We start from the raw sequence: 14,994 nt of genomic DNA, 5'->3' as shown, positions 1-14,994 counted from the left end.
AAACCTTTTGCCAAAAGTTTGTTTTCTCTTGTAAAGATCCGTGCAACGCTTCTTCTATTGTCTTACTGTTTCTCCATTGGTCATATACGACACACGCTTCCGCATGCTGTGCGGAGCTTTCATGACTTCGAATTCGCTGCGATAAATGCCTCCAGTCGTTTAAACCTGCTGTGCCCCATGGGTTTTGAAGTGAGAAAGAACACCCTGGGGAGGCAGTTTCATGTGAAAATAACCAGCAGGGTTGGCAGTAAACGCGGTCCATGTTCGGTGAATAACATAACCAATATCTTCGTAAGTTTAGGCCTGATTGTGTTACATAATAGTAATATTTTGTTGAAAACGAACGACCGTTTTGGAGAGGATCTTTAGGGAAAGGTCCTTTAGGTTGTTTGGGACCTGCTGCAATAATTGTTTTCTTGATCTCTGGGTTTGAGATAATGGCAGGAAAGTCATCATTTGTGCTTGCATCTAATCCATCGAAATTTTCTTTACTGGTATCAGTATTGAAACTGTTAACGTCAACAAGTAGGGGAGTAGATTCAGTCTCACGACTGCTGACGTCTTCCTTATCCTCTTCATTATTAAGACCCACTAAAGTTTCACCGGCATTACTGCAACTTTCTTGAACAGAATGATCCAGATTTTGCGTAATACAATTTTCATCGTCACTAACAAAACTCACCAAAGTTACTTGCTCGGCTGTTGCTAAACTATCTCTATACTCGGATGTTTCTGGTTGAATTAGCCACGAGCTCAAGCGCTGAGAGTTACTGGCTGCCTCAGCTATTTTTCTCCTTTTAGCTTGTCTCTTTTGTGCTCCGCTTTGATAAGTTCTTTTCATAGCCTACTAAATTGTTGTTAACTAGAGTTTTATGATATTGTTACTCAAAACCTAAAAAATTTAGACAACAATTTAGACAACGAGTTGTAAAGAACAGCTGCTGCTAACCAGCAAAATGTAACTAACGGTAGGCCTACAAATGCTGAATATCATTCAAGAAATAACGAAGAGAAAACAAGCATTCTTAGAAACATAGCATTATTTCGTCATCATACAAAGCTACAAACGAAATGAAGAAAAATATTCACAAAATCGTTTGGGGAGTAAATCACATTTTAACTACTCCTGTACTCCACTTTAGTTTTTAATTTACTCTTGAATACTGGAGTAATTCACAAAAAATATTCACAAAATTGTGCGGGGCCCCCTTCCTCGGGGGCCCCGGTGCAGTGCACCGGCTGCACCGGCGGTAGTTACGGCCCTGGTTGTGAACCATTAGGCGAAGTCGGAGTTGTGAACCATTAGGCGAAGTCGGAGTTGTGAACCATTAGGCGAAGTCGGAGTTGTGAACCATTACGCGAAGTCGGAGTTGTGAACCATTAGTCAAGTCGGAGCAATGGTTTGATCCTTATTTCTAATAAGCTTTGCTCTTTACTCTTGCCATAGCGTTTACAAGAAGCCAAATAGATCTTTTGTAGGGCTATGTTATTTTTTACAGTTGCGCTGTAAAATAAAATATGTTGCGACATCTGATTACGCATATAGGCCACATTTACAAACTGGTTTTCCACAAAATTTCTAGACACCATTTGTGTCGAAATATTTTACAGCGTGGCACGCCACCAGGATTTAGTCATACAGTTTTAAAAAACAAACTGTTTCATAAAGTTTATTTTGAAATTAGTTGCCCTTTTAGTGCAAAATCTAGACCATACGAACCGAAAACACATGTCGCTGCCTATAAGTACTATTATTTGCATGTTATACGCAGTATAACTACAGAATATTAGTTATTTAGAGCAGTGATTACTAATAGAATGTGAATGTGAATGTAACTTATCTCCACGAGGCCAGAAAACGACAGTCGTTATAACACGGGTGTTCAAGCTGTTTCATACACCTCGTGCCCGCTGACAAGTTATCACGAGTGTAACTTGCTTTATCTTCGCATGGCGGGGCAATCACAGTCGTTATAACTATGTATATTACTTTGTAAAAAGAAAAAAACTTGTGTTGTTACGACTGCGGACTGTCGTTTTCCAGCCACGCGAGGATAAAGCAAGTTACATTCATAATATTCTATGGTATTGCAGTTGACACCTATAGGCCCATAGCACAGATAAGAGAGGAACGAGTGGCCTCTCTCTCATCTGTGCCCATAGGGCGCAGACTGCACAGTGCGCGAATGTGCGCTTTGGCCCTCTAACAACAATGGGCGCTTTGAGCAATTAATAGTAAAAACACAGGTTCGTTAGTCAAACACACGGTATATTTATGTATGTGTTTAGGTTATCAGGGTTATAATTTATCCGAAACAGGAGTGAACGTGTGGCCTATATTTTGCACAGCACTTTTAGACTAAGCACCAATTTACGTCGCAAATGTATGTACACTAAAGTTCCACAAGCGGACACGAGGTGTATACAGCCTGGTAGTCTACATAAGTCAAGTAATGGGATTTTAAGCACGATTTTTTTGCATAGTTTGTAAGACCTATATGTGTTTTCATAACCGTTTAAAACGCCTAAAGACTCAATTAGATTAATGTTTAAATTCTGGGTGCTAGTAAAGAGTCTCCCCCCACCGTATTTGCTAACCACTAACCCCTAACCATTAACTCCTATAACCAATTACCCCTTAACCATCAACACCTAACCCCCTAACTTAGAAGTTAGGGGTTAGTGGTTTGCAAATAAGGTGGGGGAGATTCTTCACTAGCACCAAATTTTGTATATCAACTTGTGGCCTGTTGCTGTTGGTTAAAAAAGAAATAGTTTAGATTGTTAATAAATATATATACATAAGGGGACAAAGTATCTAACTATATATATATTTTATTGGTATCTTACTGTAATATGTATTATTTTAACAGTCATTGTTATCAAGTGATATCATATAATAGGCATATAATATAATGTTGTGCAATTACTCCAAGCTGTGTTGATGCAAAAGAAAACTGAGAATCAGATTCTAAACTAAACAAAACAACAAGCGACAAAATGGCTGCCATATTTCCAAACCAAAACCTCATGCAGCCGCCTGACCAAAGAAATGAACCCAATCAGCAAAATCAAAGATACAGGTATTAACAAATTTGTATCCTGATAAAAACCCTAGGTGTTGGGGTAATAGGCTTATCCCAGGTCCCATGATGTGTTTCATTGTAGGATCTCACCCATATAGAATAGAATGTGCATATACAATGTTAGGGTAATGGGCCAACTCTAGCCTAAATTCCAGGTCCCATGACATGCCTCACTGTAGGACCTCACCCATATAGAATAGAACAAGTATATACAGTGTTAGGGTAATGGCCCAACTCTGGCATAAGTCCTACTACGTTCTATAAATACCATATGAGCCGCTAAAATATTATGTATATCATGCTTGGTAGCAGAAGTAACAAAATAGTTCTTTTTATGATTTATAAAAAAAATGTTGATTTGCTTTTAAATATGATTAATATGCTTTGCTAGTTTTTAATCTGGTTTATAAAAAAATCTTTGCTTTCCAGTCGACAGTACCAGCCTTATGTCTTCCAACCAAACTTTCTGAAGCAACAAATGCGACAACGGGAGCTTGAGAAAGCTACTCACCTCGGCCAGCTCGACGCCACCAACCAGGCCTCCATGAGAGCATTAATGCAGGGGAGAATAAGTGGGGGAAACCAAATGTCCGCTGCCAATCTTTTGGATGAGGCGAACCGGAAAAAATCTGGCAGAAAAGTTATAGATTGGACGTCATCTTGTACTATTTATCTTGAGGTATAATATATTTTGTAATTTTTTTTTATTTTGAACTTGAAATTTATGAAATAGTATATTTTTGTTTTACTTGTAACTACAAAGTCAGTTTTTATTTACATTAGGGTCTTAACTGTTAAGCAGGTTTAATGAAAAAGTCAAAAATATAAAATAGCAATGATCTATTCTATATATATATATATATACAGTAGGGTGGGTGAAGATGGGACACCTTTTACCTCTATTTTCTCGCCCCGTTTAGTAGTAAACAAAGAACTTTCAAGAAATTATGAAACTATATGCCCAGCATGACTCCAATTGACCGTTAGTAATTGTTTAAAACACGATCAGGATATTTAGATATTATGTGCTAAAGGTGTCTCATCTTCCCCCACCCTACTATATACATATTTATATATAACTTAATAATAATATTATACACAGATTTCTGTCAAAAATAGAAATATTTTGCAAATTTGTATTATGTATGCAATAGCCAGATACCACCACTGCACAATACCTGTTTCATGAAATGTAATTTTGATGTCATTCCCTATATTTTTGTATCTTCCTTAATATTATTGCAATGCATTATTGTATGCACAAAATACTAAAGGTGTTTGGTTTGGCGTGGCTGCATTTAATACCTAACCAAACTCGGGAGGCAGGGATAGTTAGACACAATCCTGTGAAACATATTCACTTTATAGATTGTAATGTTTACATAAATCTGTTACAATATTTGTTTTATAACGGTGTAAATTTTATTTTAAACTGGCAACATAATATTAAATAATAAATAGTAGGGTGGGAGGATGGGCTAACTTTTTATTCCATTTTTTCATCTCATTGATGTAAACAAAAACATTTAAAAAATTAAAAAAAAAAACATTTCAAAAAATGAAAACCGTGTCGTCACGACTCCCAAAGATCATTGGTATTTGTTTAAAACACGATCGGGATTTTTGGATATTATGTGCTAAAAATGTCCCAACTTACCCCACCCTACTATATAATAAAATTTACTTCAGCGTCGCCGATGGCAACGGGAATCAGAAGACGTCCCATCTTTACTCCCCGACGCTTCGTTCTCGATAGAAATGCAATCAACGATGGCGTATAAAGATAGTTCCTGTTCAAGTGTTGCAACCAAGTTTGTGAGGAGTGCAACAAACAAAATGAAGTGCCCTGTCTATAAGGTGGGGGATACAACGTTCTATAAGTATTTCTTTAGTGCTTTGTCTAAATTCTTAACATAAAAAGTATCATTTAGACATTTATGTAAATGGTATGTTAAAATAAAATATCTCAGCTGTAAAACTGGTGTGTTAATAAGACATATTGTCTTCTTTTGTATATTACATGCTCATTCTATTCTATATCTATGGGTGAGGTCCTACAGTGAGGCACGCCATGGAACCTGGGATTTATGCCAGAGTTGGCTCATTACCCCAAAATTGTATATGCACATTCGGTTTTATATGTTCGAGGTCTTACAGAATGGCTCGCCTATATGTCTGAGGTCTTACAGAATGCACTTAATGTTAAGGCCAGGATTGGCCCATTACCCCCCACTTATTATGGGACCCCTGTTTTAATAGAGTGTGCATGTCATACTAAAATTACCGCCTTAGTATTAATTATGTTCAACATATTTTTATATAAGGTTGTTTGGACACCAGATGGCAGAAGATTGGTCACTGGTTCAGCTAGCGGGGAATTTACTTTATGGAACGGAACGGCTTTCAACTTTGAAACAATTCTACAGGTTAGTTTTAAGCAATAACAGTTACTGGACTTCTTATTTTGTTTCTAAACACCTTAATCAGTTGCTCCTGTGAAATAAACTGAGTTTAAAAAGTTATTATAACAGTACACAGTGACTTTCCGAACACCTTGTTTATATAAATATATCTTATACTTTGCACAGGCACACGACAGTCCAGTTCGAGCAATGTCTTGGTCCAAGAATGACGCATGGTTGATAACAGGGGACAACCAAGGTTATATAAAGTACTGGCAATTAAACATGAATAATGTGAAGATGTACCAAGCACATAAAGATCAAGCTTGTCGCTCTGTGTGGTGAGTTGTTACTTTTTGTTTATCCTTGTGTGTCTGGAAAACGACAGTCGTTGTAAAACAGGTGTTCTGTTTCATACACCTTGTGCCCACTTACGAGTTACCACGTATGTAACTTGCTTTATCTTCGCATAGCGAGGCAATGACATGTTCTAACATGGGTGTTCTGTTTCATACACCTCGTGCCCGCTTACAAGTTACCACATATGTAACTTGCTTTATCTTCGCATAGCGAGGCACTGGGCAACGACAGTCGTTGTAAAGCGGGTGTTCAGTTTCATACACCTCGTGCCCGCTTACAAGTTACCACATATGTAACTTGCTTTATCTTGGCATAGCGAGGCAATGACATTTTATAACATGGGTGTTCAGTTTCATACACCTCGTGCCCGCTTACAAGTTACCACGTATGTAACTTGCTTTATCTTCGCATAGCGAGGCAATGACACGTTCTAACGCGGGTGTTCAGTTTCATACACCTCGTGCCCGCTTACAAGTTACCACATATGTAACTTGCTTTATCTTCGCATAGCGAGGCAATGACACGTTGTAACGCGGGTGTTCAGTTTCATACACCTCGTGCCCGCTTACAAGTTACCACATATGTAACTTGCTTTATCTTCGCATAGCGAGGCAATGACACGTTATAACATGGGTGTTCAGTTTCATACACCTCGTGCCCGCTTACAAGTTACCACATATGTAACTTGCTTTATCTTCGCATAGCGAGGCAATGACACGTTCTAACGCGGGTGTTCAGTTTCATACACCTCGTGCCCGCTTACAAGTTACCACATATGTAACTTGCTTTATCTTCGCATAGCGAGGCAATGACACGTTCTAACACGGGTGTTCTGTTTCATACACCCCATGCCCGCTCACAAGTTACCAGTCATGGCTCATGGGTAATTGTATTTTAGTATGGCTGACAAGAAATAAAAAAGCTTAGCTCCAGAAGATGTGGTCATATCAAGCGGATAACTGTAATAGCGAATAATTGCTAACTTTCTGATGCTATTTGTAGCTTTGGGCCAACTGATGCCAAGTTCGCAACAGCAAGCGATGATGGGACGGTAAGAATCTGGGATTTCTTACGCTGCCAAGAGGAACATATACTAAAAGGGCATGGCGCTGATGTTAAACAAGTAAGAGGGGGAATGCAATTTATATATATATATATATATAGGGCATAGGCCTATATACACTAAAAGATAAAGTAGTGTGTATTTATAGCAGGTTGGGGAAAAATGGGATTTCATTCCATTTTCTTGTCTTATTTAGAAGTAAACAAAGGACAGTCAAAGAATTATAAAACCGTATCCTTGTTACTCCAATAGACCGTTGTTAATTGTTTAAAACACGATCAGGAAATTTGGATATTATGTGCTAAAGGCGTTCCGTCTTCCCCCACCCTACTATATGGAAACTTTTTACTTAAAAAATGTAAAAAAGCTATCTATAAGTTAGTTTTACCACGTAGGTAACTTTGTATGTGTGTTTTTCTGTATGGCTGATAATTGGACGCTGAAGCGAAAATATATAAAGTATTTTCCCCATAGGTTGACTGGCATCCACAAAAGGGTTTGTTGGCTTCAGCAAGTAAAGACCTTCACACCCCTGTTAAACTATGGGATCCTAAGTCAGGACAAAGTTTGGCAACAGTGTAAGTTTGAATGGTGTTTAGTGCATTTATTCCAAAGAGGTGACTTCTTCCTTATTTGGATAATTTTGTCGCTGGTAAATTTGCTGTTTTTTATTTTAAAAAAATAATGACGGTTGTTTTTTAGATTTTTATCTGTATTTTTACATGTCTAGGTCTATTAGTTATACTGTAAATTAGACTGATATTTCATCCAAATTTTGTCACAAAGGGTTTACTTAAGTTATGTGTTTCAGCCACGCACATAAGGGAACAGTAATGGACATCAAATGGAACAGAAATGGCAACTGGTTTTTGACGGCTTCTCGTGATCATTTGGTTAAATTATACGACATCAGAAACTTGAAAGAAGAAGTTCAGGTACTTAGCAACATATAGTGTTGGGGTAATGGACAACTCTGGCCTAAATCCCAGGTCCCATGACATGCCTCACTGTAGGACCGCACCCATATAGAATAGAATGTGCATATACATTGTTGGGGTAATGGGCCAACTCTGTCCTTAATCCCAGGTCCCATGACATGCCTCACTGTAGGACCGCACCCATATAGAATAGAATGTGCATATACATTGTTGGGGTAATGGGCCAACTCTGGCCTTAATCCCAGGTCCCATGGCATGCCTCACTGTAGGACCTCATCCATATAGAATAGATTATAGAACAATAGCAACAATTATAATTGTTTGGGTTGTTCCTTTAGACTGTTTTACTTTTAAACATTGTATTTTTCACAGATATTAAAATTCAATTTTTTATAATTTTACATTTTTAGTATTTTCGCGGTCACAAAAAAGAAGCTTTTTCTGTTGCGTGGCACCCAATACATGAGGAGATGTTTGCCAGTGGTGGATCTGAAGGAAGCATCATGTATTGGCAAGTTGGGTAAGTAGTAATACGGGACAAATTTTTCATTTTTCAGTAAAACTCAACTATATATTGCTGTATAATACTAGCGAAAGTTTTTTTAAACATTATCTATATTTTTATCCACGCAACAACTATTGTTTTGCTGTTGATTTAATTTTCTTCGTTCTTTAAGTAACATGATCTTGGCTATCGTTTTCCAAGTGAAAGTAAAAATGATGTTATGTAATGTGCTGCTGACAATAGCACGAGATGTATGAAACAGAACACCTGTGTTATAACGAATGTTGTTACCCTGCCATGCGAGGATAAATAAGTTACATACGTGGTAACTAGTAAGCGGGCACGAGGTGTATGAAACAGAACACCTGTGTTATAACAACTGTCGTTTTCCGCAATGCGAGAATAAACAAGTTACATGCATGGTAACTCGTAAGCGGGCACAAGGTGTATAAAACAGAACACTTGTGTTAGAATGACTGTCGTTACCCCATCACCAAGGATAAATTAGTTGCAATACATGGTAACTAGTAATCGGGCACGAGGTGTAAGAAACAGAAAACTCGTGCTAGAATGACAGTGGTTACCCCTCTACCAAGGATAAATAAGTTGCAATAACACCAAAACCCCTTACTTCCCAGTGAGGACAAGGAGATTGGATCATTAGAAGGCGCCCATGATAGTTTAATATGGAGTCTTGCGTGGCACCCACTTGGTCACATACTCGTGTCAGGTTCAAATGATCATAGCACGTAAGTAGAGTATAAGTGTGTTTAGTGGCGCAACTAGTGGGGTTGCAGATGTCAAGACCTCCCCTTTTTTTAAAAAAATAAATAAAAAGCATTTTCGATAAAAACAATTTTTTAGATTTTATTTTTTTAGTAATTTCGAATCTTCAAACATGCGGTACTGAGCATAATGCGAACCTGTATTCATGCGCTATAACTCGAGTTTTGGCCATTACAGTTAGATAAATTTATAAGGGGTTGCACTTAACACCCATAGTGTGACTTTAGTTTAAGAGACATCTTTTCTAAAAGCTCACAAAATATATCTAAATTAAATGGGTTTTAAGTTAAAGCTGTGTCTTTGTTTAAAACCGTCGCTCTAAAATCTCACAAAACCATTCCAGGAAATTCTGGTAATGTTCGTTTAAAAACATTTTTTCTAAAACCTATAAAAACAAACTCTAGAAAATTCTGGACCCGCAATCGACCGGGAGACCAAATGCGAGATCGTTATAACTTGTTCCCCCACAATGAAGACCCCGCACCTATTGATAGAACAACTAATAAGAATGATGGCGGCAACATTAGGATCACAACATCTGTTATACCAGGTAAACTAAATTTCAAACGATATCTTTGTAGTAACCCCTATAAAATTAAACATTATAACCCCTTTGTCAATACACCAGGCATGGGTGAGGTCGATGCTGTCGTTGCTGACGTCGCAAAACGTGACGAGGAAGCCCAACAGAAAGTCGGGATACCCGGTCTTGATTGGTCGTTCGAAGAAAAGAACGAATTTGATCGCAAGGTTTGTTCTTTGATCTATATGAGTGAGGTCCTTGGGGGTCATGGGTTAAGTTGGCCCATTGTTATCTTGTTTAAAATTGCCTGGAAAAATTCAGCACCGTGTTTAGCATTCGTTAGCACAGCAACCTGTATGAAGCATGTACAGAAGATAGAGTTATGGGCAACTCTCATCCAAATGACTTGCACAGCCCCACACATATATATATATATATACAATCTACAGATCACAGAATATATATTTTTTCCCCCTTTAGCTAATAGTTTTGTACTTCTCATTTCCTACAGAACACATCACCTAATTCAAATCCCTGGTTCCATAGCTTGCCTTTCCTAGGTCGCACATATAGAGTATATCCAATGTTTTGCTTTATATTCATATTTATTACAGAACCTAATTCATGACCACCGAAAAAAGATCCCGTACTCGCGTCCCGTACCCCGATTATTCGCTGCCGCGTGGGATTCGAACAAAGAAGTCGCTCGTCACCGATCTCCCTCCCCTCCAAGGTTCAAGGATCAGAATTATTATCCTGAGAGGAGGTTCCATCGTCCCAGGGATGACAGGGGTCCTCCGGACATGCCTCCAGATGAGAGGGGGATGGAGTTTCATCCTCGCATGGAGTTTCAGAACAGGGGCGAGCAAGAGATGTTGGGAGATTTTCCTCCGCAAGGAATTCCTCCCGAGCAAAATTTCCAGCGATCTTTAGAAGAAAATGAGCAAACTGAGCAGATGTACAGAGACCCTGAGTTAAACTATGACATGCAAGCGATGGGTGATTTCGGAGACCCTGCGTTACTAAAGCACATCGAACGTAGACCGATAGATGAAAACTTTCAGTCGGAAAACTTTGGCCACCCCCGCCCTCCACAGGGTAACTTCCGTGGTATGCCACACAACAGAGGGAATATGAACAACCAGCAGAACCATAGACCTCATGGTGTAATGGAGTACGACAATATTGTCGTCCATGATGATTTTGCCGGATATAATCAACAACAGGAGTTCTTTGTTGGTGATATGCAGAATAATTCGTTCAATAAACCGATACAAGGGTTTGAAGAGGGGAATGAGTTTAAAGTGGAACAGGAACGAAATAACTTTGAACAGATGCCCCAACATGCAATGGAACCACAACAGCATATAGGACAGGGTTTCGAACGAAGGTTGGACAATCAATATAATTTCCATGACGCCCCTCGGGGAAGGGGGCGTGGTAGGGGTAAACGATTCGGGTTCGGCGACGCCCCTAATCGCAGAGGGCGGGGCTGGACTCAAAGGGGGCATCGAACCCCACCTAGAATGAGAAGGGGAAGATAGTTTTTTCTATTTCTACAAATTAAAATCATTGCCGTTAAAAATTTGTTACTCGAATTACAATTCCGTGCTTCATTGTCTGTAATTCCAAGTTTCAATTCCCAACTTTTCAAATTTCGCAGAAGTAAAACACTTTTATACATTCGAAATGTTCAAATTTGTGACCGAAACTACACTGCAGTTTTGTATCTTAGTCACCTGCACTGTTTTAAACTTCCAAGGCCATTAAAACTCAAGACAAACTGTTTATATAAAACAAGACTAAAAATATGCATGTTATTTACAAAGAAAACAGCACAAGAAAAACAGATTCATGCTTCAGTTAGATCATCGTTAAAATAGAGATGTATCGCTGGCGTCCACAGCTCATAGTCCATCCCAAGTTCATAAAACTCTGTATCTTCGTCCTCAATCCCATTATCTTTCAAGGTTTTATTCATGGACAATGGTATACCATCGTATTTCCATGTGTAACTGGCAGCATGGCCGTTATACTTAAGATATCGCTGCAGAATCTCGTTCATATTTTCTTCACAACAAACCTGTGATGGTGAAGGTTTTAAAATTATTTAAATTTAAAAAAAAAACTATAGGCAATTATGGATTACAAAGAATGCCTTACTGTTTTAGTAAATAAATGATTACCAATATACACCTCGCGCTGGCCAAGTTACAAAGTAAGTAACTTCCTGGCTGATTTTGTCAAAATGTTTTGTTTACTGCTATGAATTTGCTAAATATTGCTAATAAACTAAATGTCAGAAAGGCTCTATTACAGTTTTTTAACTTAGCTATCTAAACTTGATTCAGTTTATTTCTGCCAATTCATGAAACACAGACCTAAAAACTAGGTGTGGCGACCTTTTATCCAATTAAACGTAAATACTTTTTTAATTGTAAGCGAGTTTTAAACAACTGTTGTTGTGTTATAGCCTTTATTTTCAGTTTAAATGCTTAAACTTTGCTAGCGGAATCAAAGAGACAAAAGTTATAAATGTACTGAATGAATGAAAATTAATTGTATATTATTATAAAATTGATACCTCAATGGTTTGTTCTTGGGACGTGAGGGTATTTATTATCCTGATAAGTCGTGTCTTGTCGCTCAAAACCCCAACTTCATATTTATTGTCTTTCCACCACGGACGACCGAAATCATTTGACCAATCAGACGCTGGACATGGTGGTGGGATATGAACGAACCTTCCATGGGGGGCGTAGTACTTCCTTATGCCAGTGGACGGGTCTATATGTGTTCGGATCTGTGTTATATAAAAGTTGTTGAAAAAAATGGTGTTGTAGTTCATAAATTAAATGATGATATTATTCATTTATTCTTAAATTTCTTTTGAATTAAAAGTTTTAAGAAATGACTGATATTGCAGTAAGGTCACATAAAGTATAAATATATTTAAAAATATGGAAGTATTTTACATATGTGTTCCTAGTCCTGTATCATATGTGTCTGTACCAGTCTGCAGAGTATGACAGGTAAACCAGAGATTTTGTTTACACACTTCTGGTTAAGCACGCCATAATTTGTCCCACGCACGCCAATTAATTAAACAATGAACCAAAATACTAAATTAAGTAGAATTTCCGAATGGCTTAGAAATATGGGTGGTTTTCACACCGTTTCTATATAAAATAAAAGTTGTTAAAATTGATGTAGTAAGGTATACAAAGTATTTTACATCTCCTGTATTGGAATCAAACCAGTGGGAGATGTCTTTACCAGCGCTTGCTATTATTGGCTTGAGAAGAATATTGCCTGCAGAAACAAATATATTAATATGAAATTGATGATCGTATATGCATATACATACAACACTAGTGAAGAATCCTCCTATATGTTACAGATTAGGCTGGTGGGAAGTGTTGAGAGGTTGGTAGTTAGGAGTTATAGAGGCTTATTGGTTATTTGGGTTTAGTTGTTATTAGTTATGGCTTAGTAATTGGGGGCTAGTGTTTGGTTGTTACGTTTAACACCATGCATACTGAAATTATGTGAAATATACCTGCATATTCATCACAAAGCGGAGTCAAGTCATATACTTTGCCCAAATAAGAAACCCAAACGTCCTTGATAGTGTTGTGCAGGCTCACTTCGTTTGGCGTGAAGTATTTCGGTCTTCCTGGAGCCATTATATAATCTTTAACGTTATTCTATAATTTTAGACTCAGCAACAAATTTAACAGGGGCTTCCCCGGTTTGTAGTTGCTATGGCAAAGTCGCCTCTTTGTGAAAATTTTATTAAAAAGGCATACCTTTTAAAACAGTAAGCATAATTTCGTAATTATTTTGTATATTTATTTAATTGTTTAACTATTTAAAAACACCTTTTTAAACGATCGTAGGGGATAGTTTTGCATTTGTAATTGGAAATGACTGCGCCGAGACTAAAGTTCCATAGCAACAAGGCAAACTTTCATTTTAGGTTTGTGTTTTCTTGATATTTGATCAAGCTTACTCGTTCAGCATTAGAGCTCAGTTTTACGTTCGTTTCAGGAAATATTGTACAATATGAATGGTCCAGTGGAAAGTATTTATAACCTGATACCTCGAGAAGTTGAAAAACCACCCAACCCACCGCGCTACAACTCCAAGTTTAAGTCAACAGTGAAAGATGAGTTGAAACATAACCGATCGCCCAACAAAACCATGGGCCCAGCTAAAGTAGCGGTTCCTACGCCCACTAGCTTTCTGAAGAAGCGATCAAAGGAGCCAGTTCTGCCGGAAAAGACGGTGTTCGAGTATTCTGGGGAAGTAAGCAGGCGACCGCCTGTCCCAAGGCATGATGATAAACCTCTGCTGGGAATCCGCACCAATAAAAACTTTATTAATACAAACGCCGTCGAAAACATCATGTCCGTGACAAAGAAACCGTTGCCAAAGTACGTCGATACACGATGCGGTGACAACAATCTTTTGGAACCGTCCGGGCTCGTCCCGAAGTACACCAATAAACCGGACTACGGTCAAATGCCAGAATACTTAAAGAAGAGAAACGCGGAGGTAAAGCGAGCCCAAGAAGAATATGACCAATACATCCGCGACCGCATGAAACAGGGGGCAATGCAGCAACTTAGCGACGCTGAGAGGGACGACATCATTAACGGCTTAAAGAAGAACTGGGAAGAACTACATCACCAGTACCAAGGCCTCTCTGTAGTTACTGACACGGCCCCGAAAAAGAACCGAAAGGAGCGAATGGAAGCGGAGATGAAACAGCTTGAACGAGACATCGAACTTGTTGAGAAGCACAGAGTAATTTACATCGCCCATAATTAACATTTTTATTGCTGTTCCTGCACCACATACCTGCATATTTATAAAGTTTATGTTTTGATTCGTGCCTTATATACACGTTACGTTGCACTTTGTGATACGCGTTTAGTTGTACATGGTCTCTTTCACCACGAAAAAGCCAGTGGTTCAATTTGGCTGTTCTAGGCCTTTAATTAAAACTTTCCGGATACAACATAGTGAAACATGCCCGTATATATTCAGCCATAAAACACTTAGAGCAGAGCAAGTCATACACTACTATGGCTAGAATGCAACCCCCATAATGTTGAGACAGGCATCTTACTCGCACTGTAACTGCTCTAAACTTCTACCATTGTGGACGTTCGCATTTTTGGACAAGACATTAGCCGCATACAAACAAAACGGGACTGACTAGTGCTTTATAAAGTAATGTGGGGTAACGTGGGACACCTTCATATATAATATCCAACTATTATATATCGTGTTTTAAACAATTGACAGGTATATGTAATCGTAGTG

At 38.3% G+C, this 14,994-nt stretch overlaps 3 protein-coding genes across 3 annotated transcripts; 2 read left to right on the top strand and 1 right to left on the bottom strand.

Moving 5' to 3' along the window:
• The first annotated feature begins 2,852 nt into the window (after positions 1-2,852).
• LOC100178312 (pre-mRNA 3' end processing protein WDR33) lies at positions 2,853-11,460 on the top strand. Its single transcript, XM_002129162.4, has 13 exons — positions 2,853-3,083; positions 3,516-3,765; positions 4,776-4,943; positions 5,411-5,512; positions 5,675-5,829; positions 6,851-6,971; positions 7,386-7,489; positions 7,723-7,846; positions 8,260-8,369; positions 8,993-9,103; positions 9,545-9,690; positions 9,769-9,890; positions 10,278-11,460. The coding sequence occupies exons 1-13, from the start codon at positions 3,001-3,003 to the stop codon at positions 11,205-11,207; spliced, it is 2,526 nt and encodes an 841-aa protein (XP_002129198.1). The 5' UTR covers positions 2,853-3,000; the 3' UTR covers positions 11,208-11,460.
• Positions 11,377-13,378, bottom strand: LOC100176001 (cytochrome b5 domain-containing protein 1-like). The gene is made up of 4 exons (XM_002129109.5): positions 13,223-13,378; positions 12,899-12,975; positions 12,248-12,466; positions 11,377-11,746 (listed from the first exon to the last, which is right to left on the bottom strand). Exons 1-4 carry the CDS (start codon positions 13,347-13,349, stop codon positions 11,516-11,518), a joined length of 654 nt encoding a protein of 217 aa, XP_002129145.1. The 5' UTR covers positions 13,350-13,378; the 3' UTR covers positions 11,377-11,515.
• A 145-nt stretch (positions 13,379-13,523) lies between these two features.
• Positions 13,524-14,590, top strand: LOC100180681 (enkurin-like). Its single transcript, XM_026836909.1, has one exon. It carries the CDS (start codon positions 13,729-13,731, stop codon positions 14,494-14,496), a length of 768 nt encoding a protein of 255 aa, XP_026692710.1. The 5' UTR covers positions 13,524-13,728; the 3' UTR covers positions 14,497-14,590.
• The last annotated feature ends 404 nt before the right edge of the window (positions 14,591-14,994 follow it).

The sequence above is a fragment of the Ciona intestinalis genome, chromosome 1 (assembly GCF_000224145.3).
Source record: "Ciona intestinalis chromosome 1, KH, whole genome shotgun sequence".
In the NCBI taxonomy this organism is placed as follows: domain Eukaryota; kingdom Metazoa; phylum Chordata; class Ascidiacea; order Phlebobranchia; family Cionidae; genus Ciona; species Ciona intestinalis.
The sequence above is the reverse complement of the archived record's forward strand: the minus strand, read 5'-3'. Positions and strand labels throughout refer to the sequence as shown.

Coding starts and splice junctions, on each gene's coding strand:
- LOC100178312 (XM_002129162.4), top strand. CDS start 3,001: ATGGCTGCCATATTTCCAAACCAAAACCTCATGCAGCCGCCTGACCAA. Junction 6,972..7,385: donor ATGGCGCTGATGTTAAACAA/GTAAGAGGGGGA, acceptor TTTTCCCCATAG/GTTGACTGGCATCCACAAAA. Junction 9,691..9,768: donor CACAACATCTGTTATACCAG/GTAAACTAAATT, acceptor TCAATACACCAG/GCATGGGTGAGGTCGATGCT.
- LOC100176001 (XM_002129109.5), bottom strand. CDS start 13,349: ATGGCTCCAGGAAGACCGAAATACTTCACGCCAAACGAAGTGAGCCTG. Junction 12,467..12,898: donor TTGATTCCAATACAGGAGAT/GTAAAATACTTT, acceptor TATATAACACAG/ATCCGAACACATATAGACCC. Junction 11,747..12,247: donor CCCAAGAACAAACCATTGAG/GTATCAATTTTA, acceptor TCACCATCACAG/GTTTGTTGTGAAGAAAATAT.
- LOC100180681 (XM_026836909.1), top strand. CDS start 13,729: ATGAATGGTCCAGTGGAAAGTATTTATAACCTGATACCTCGAGAAGTT.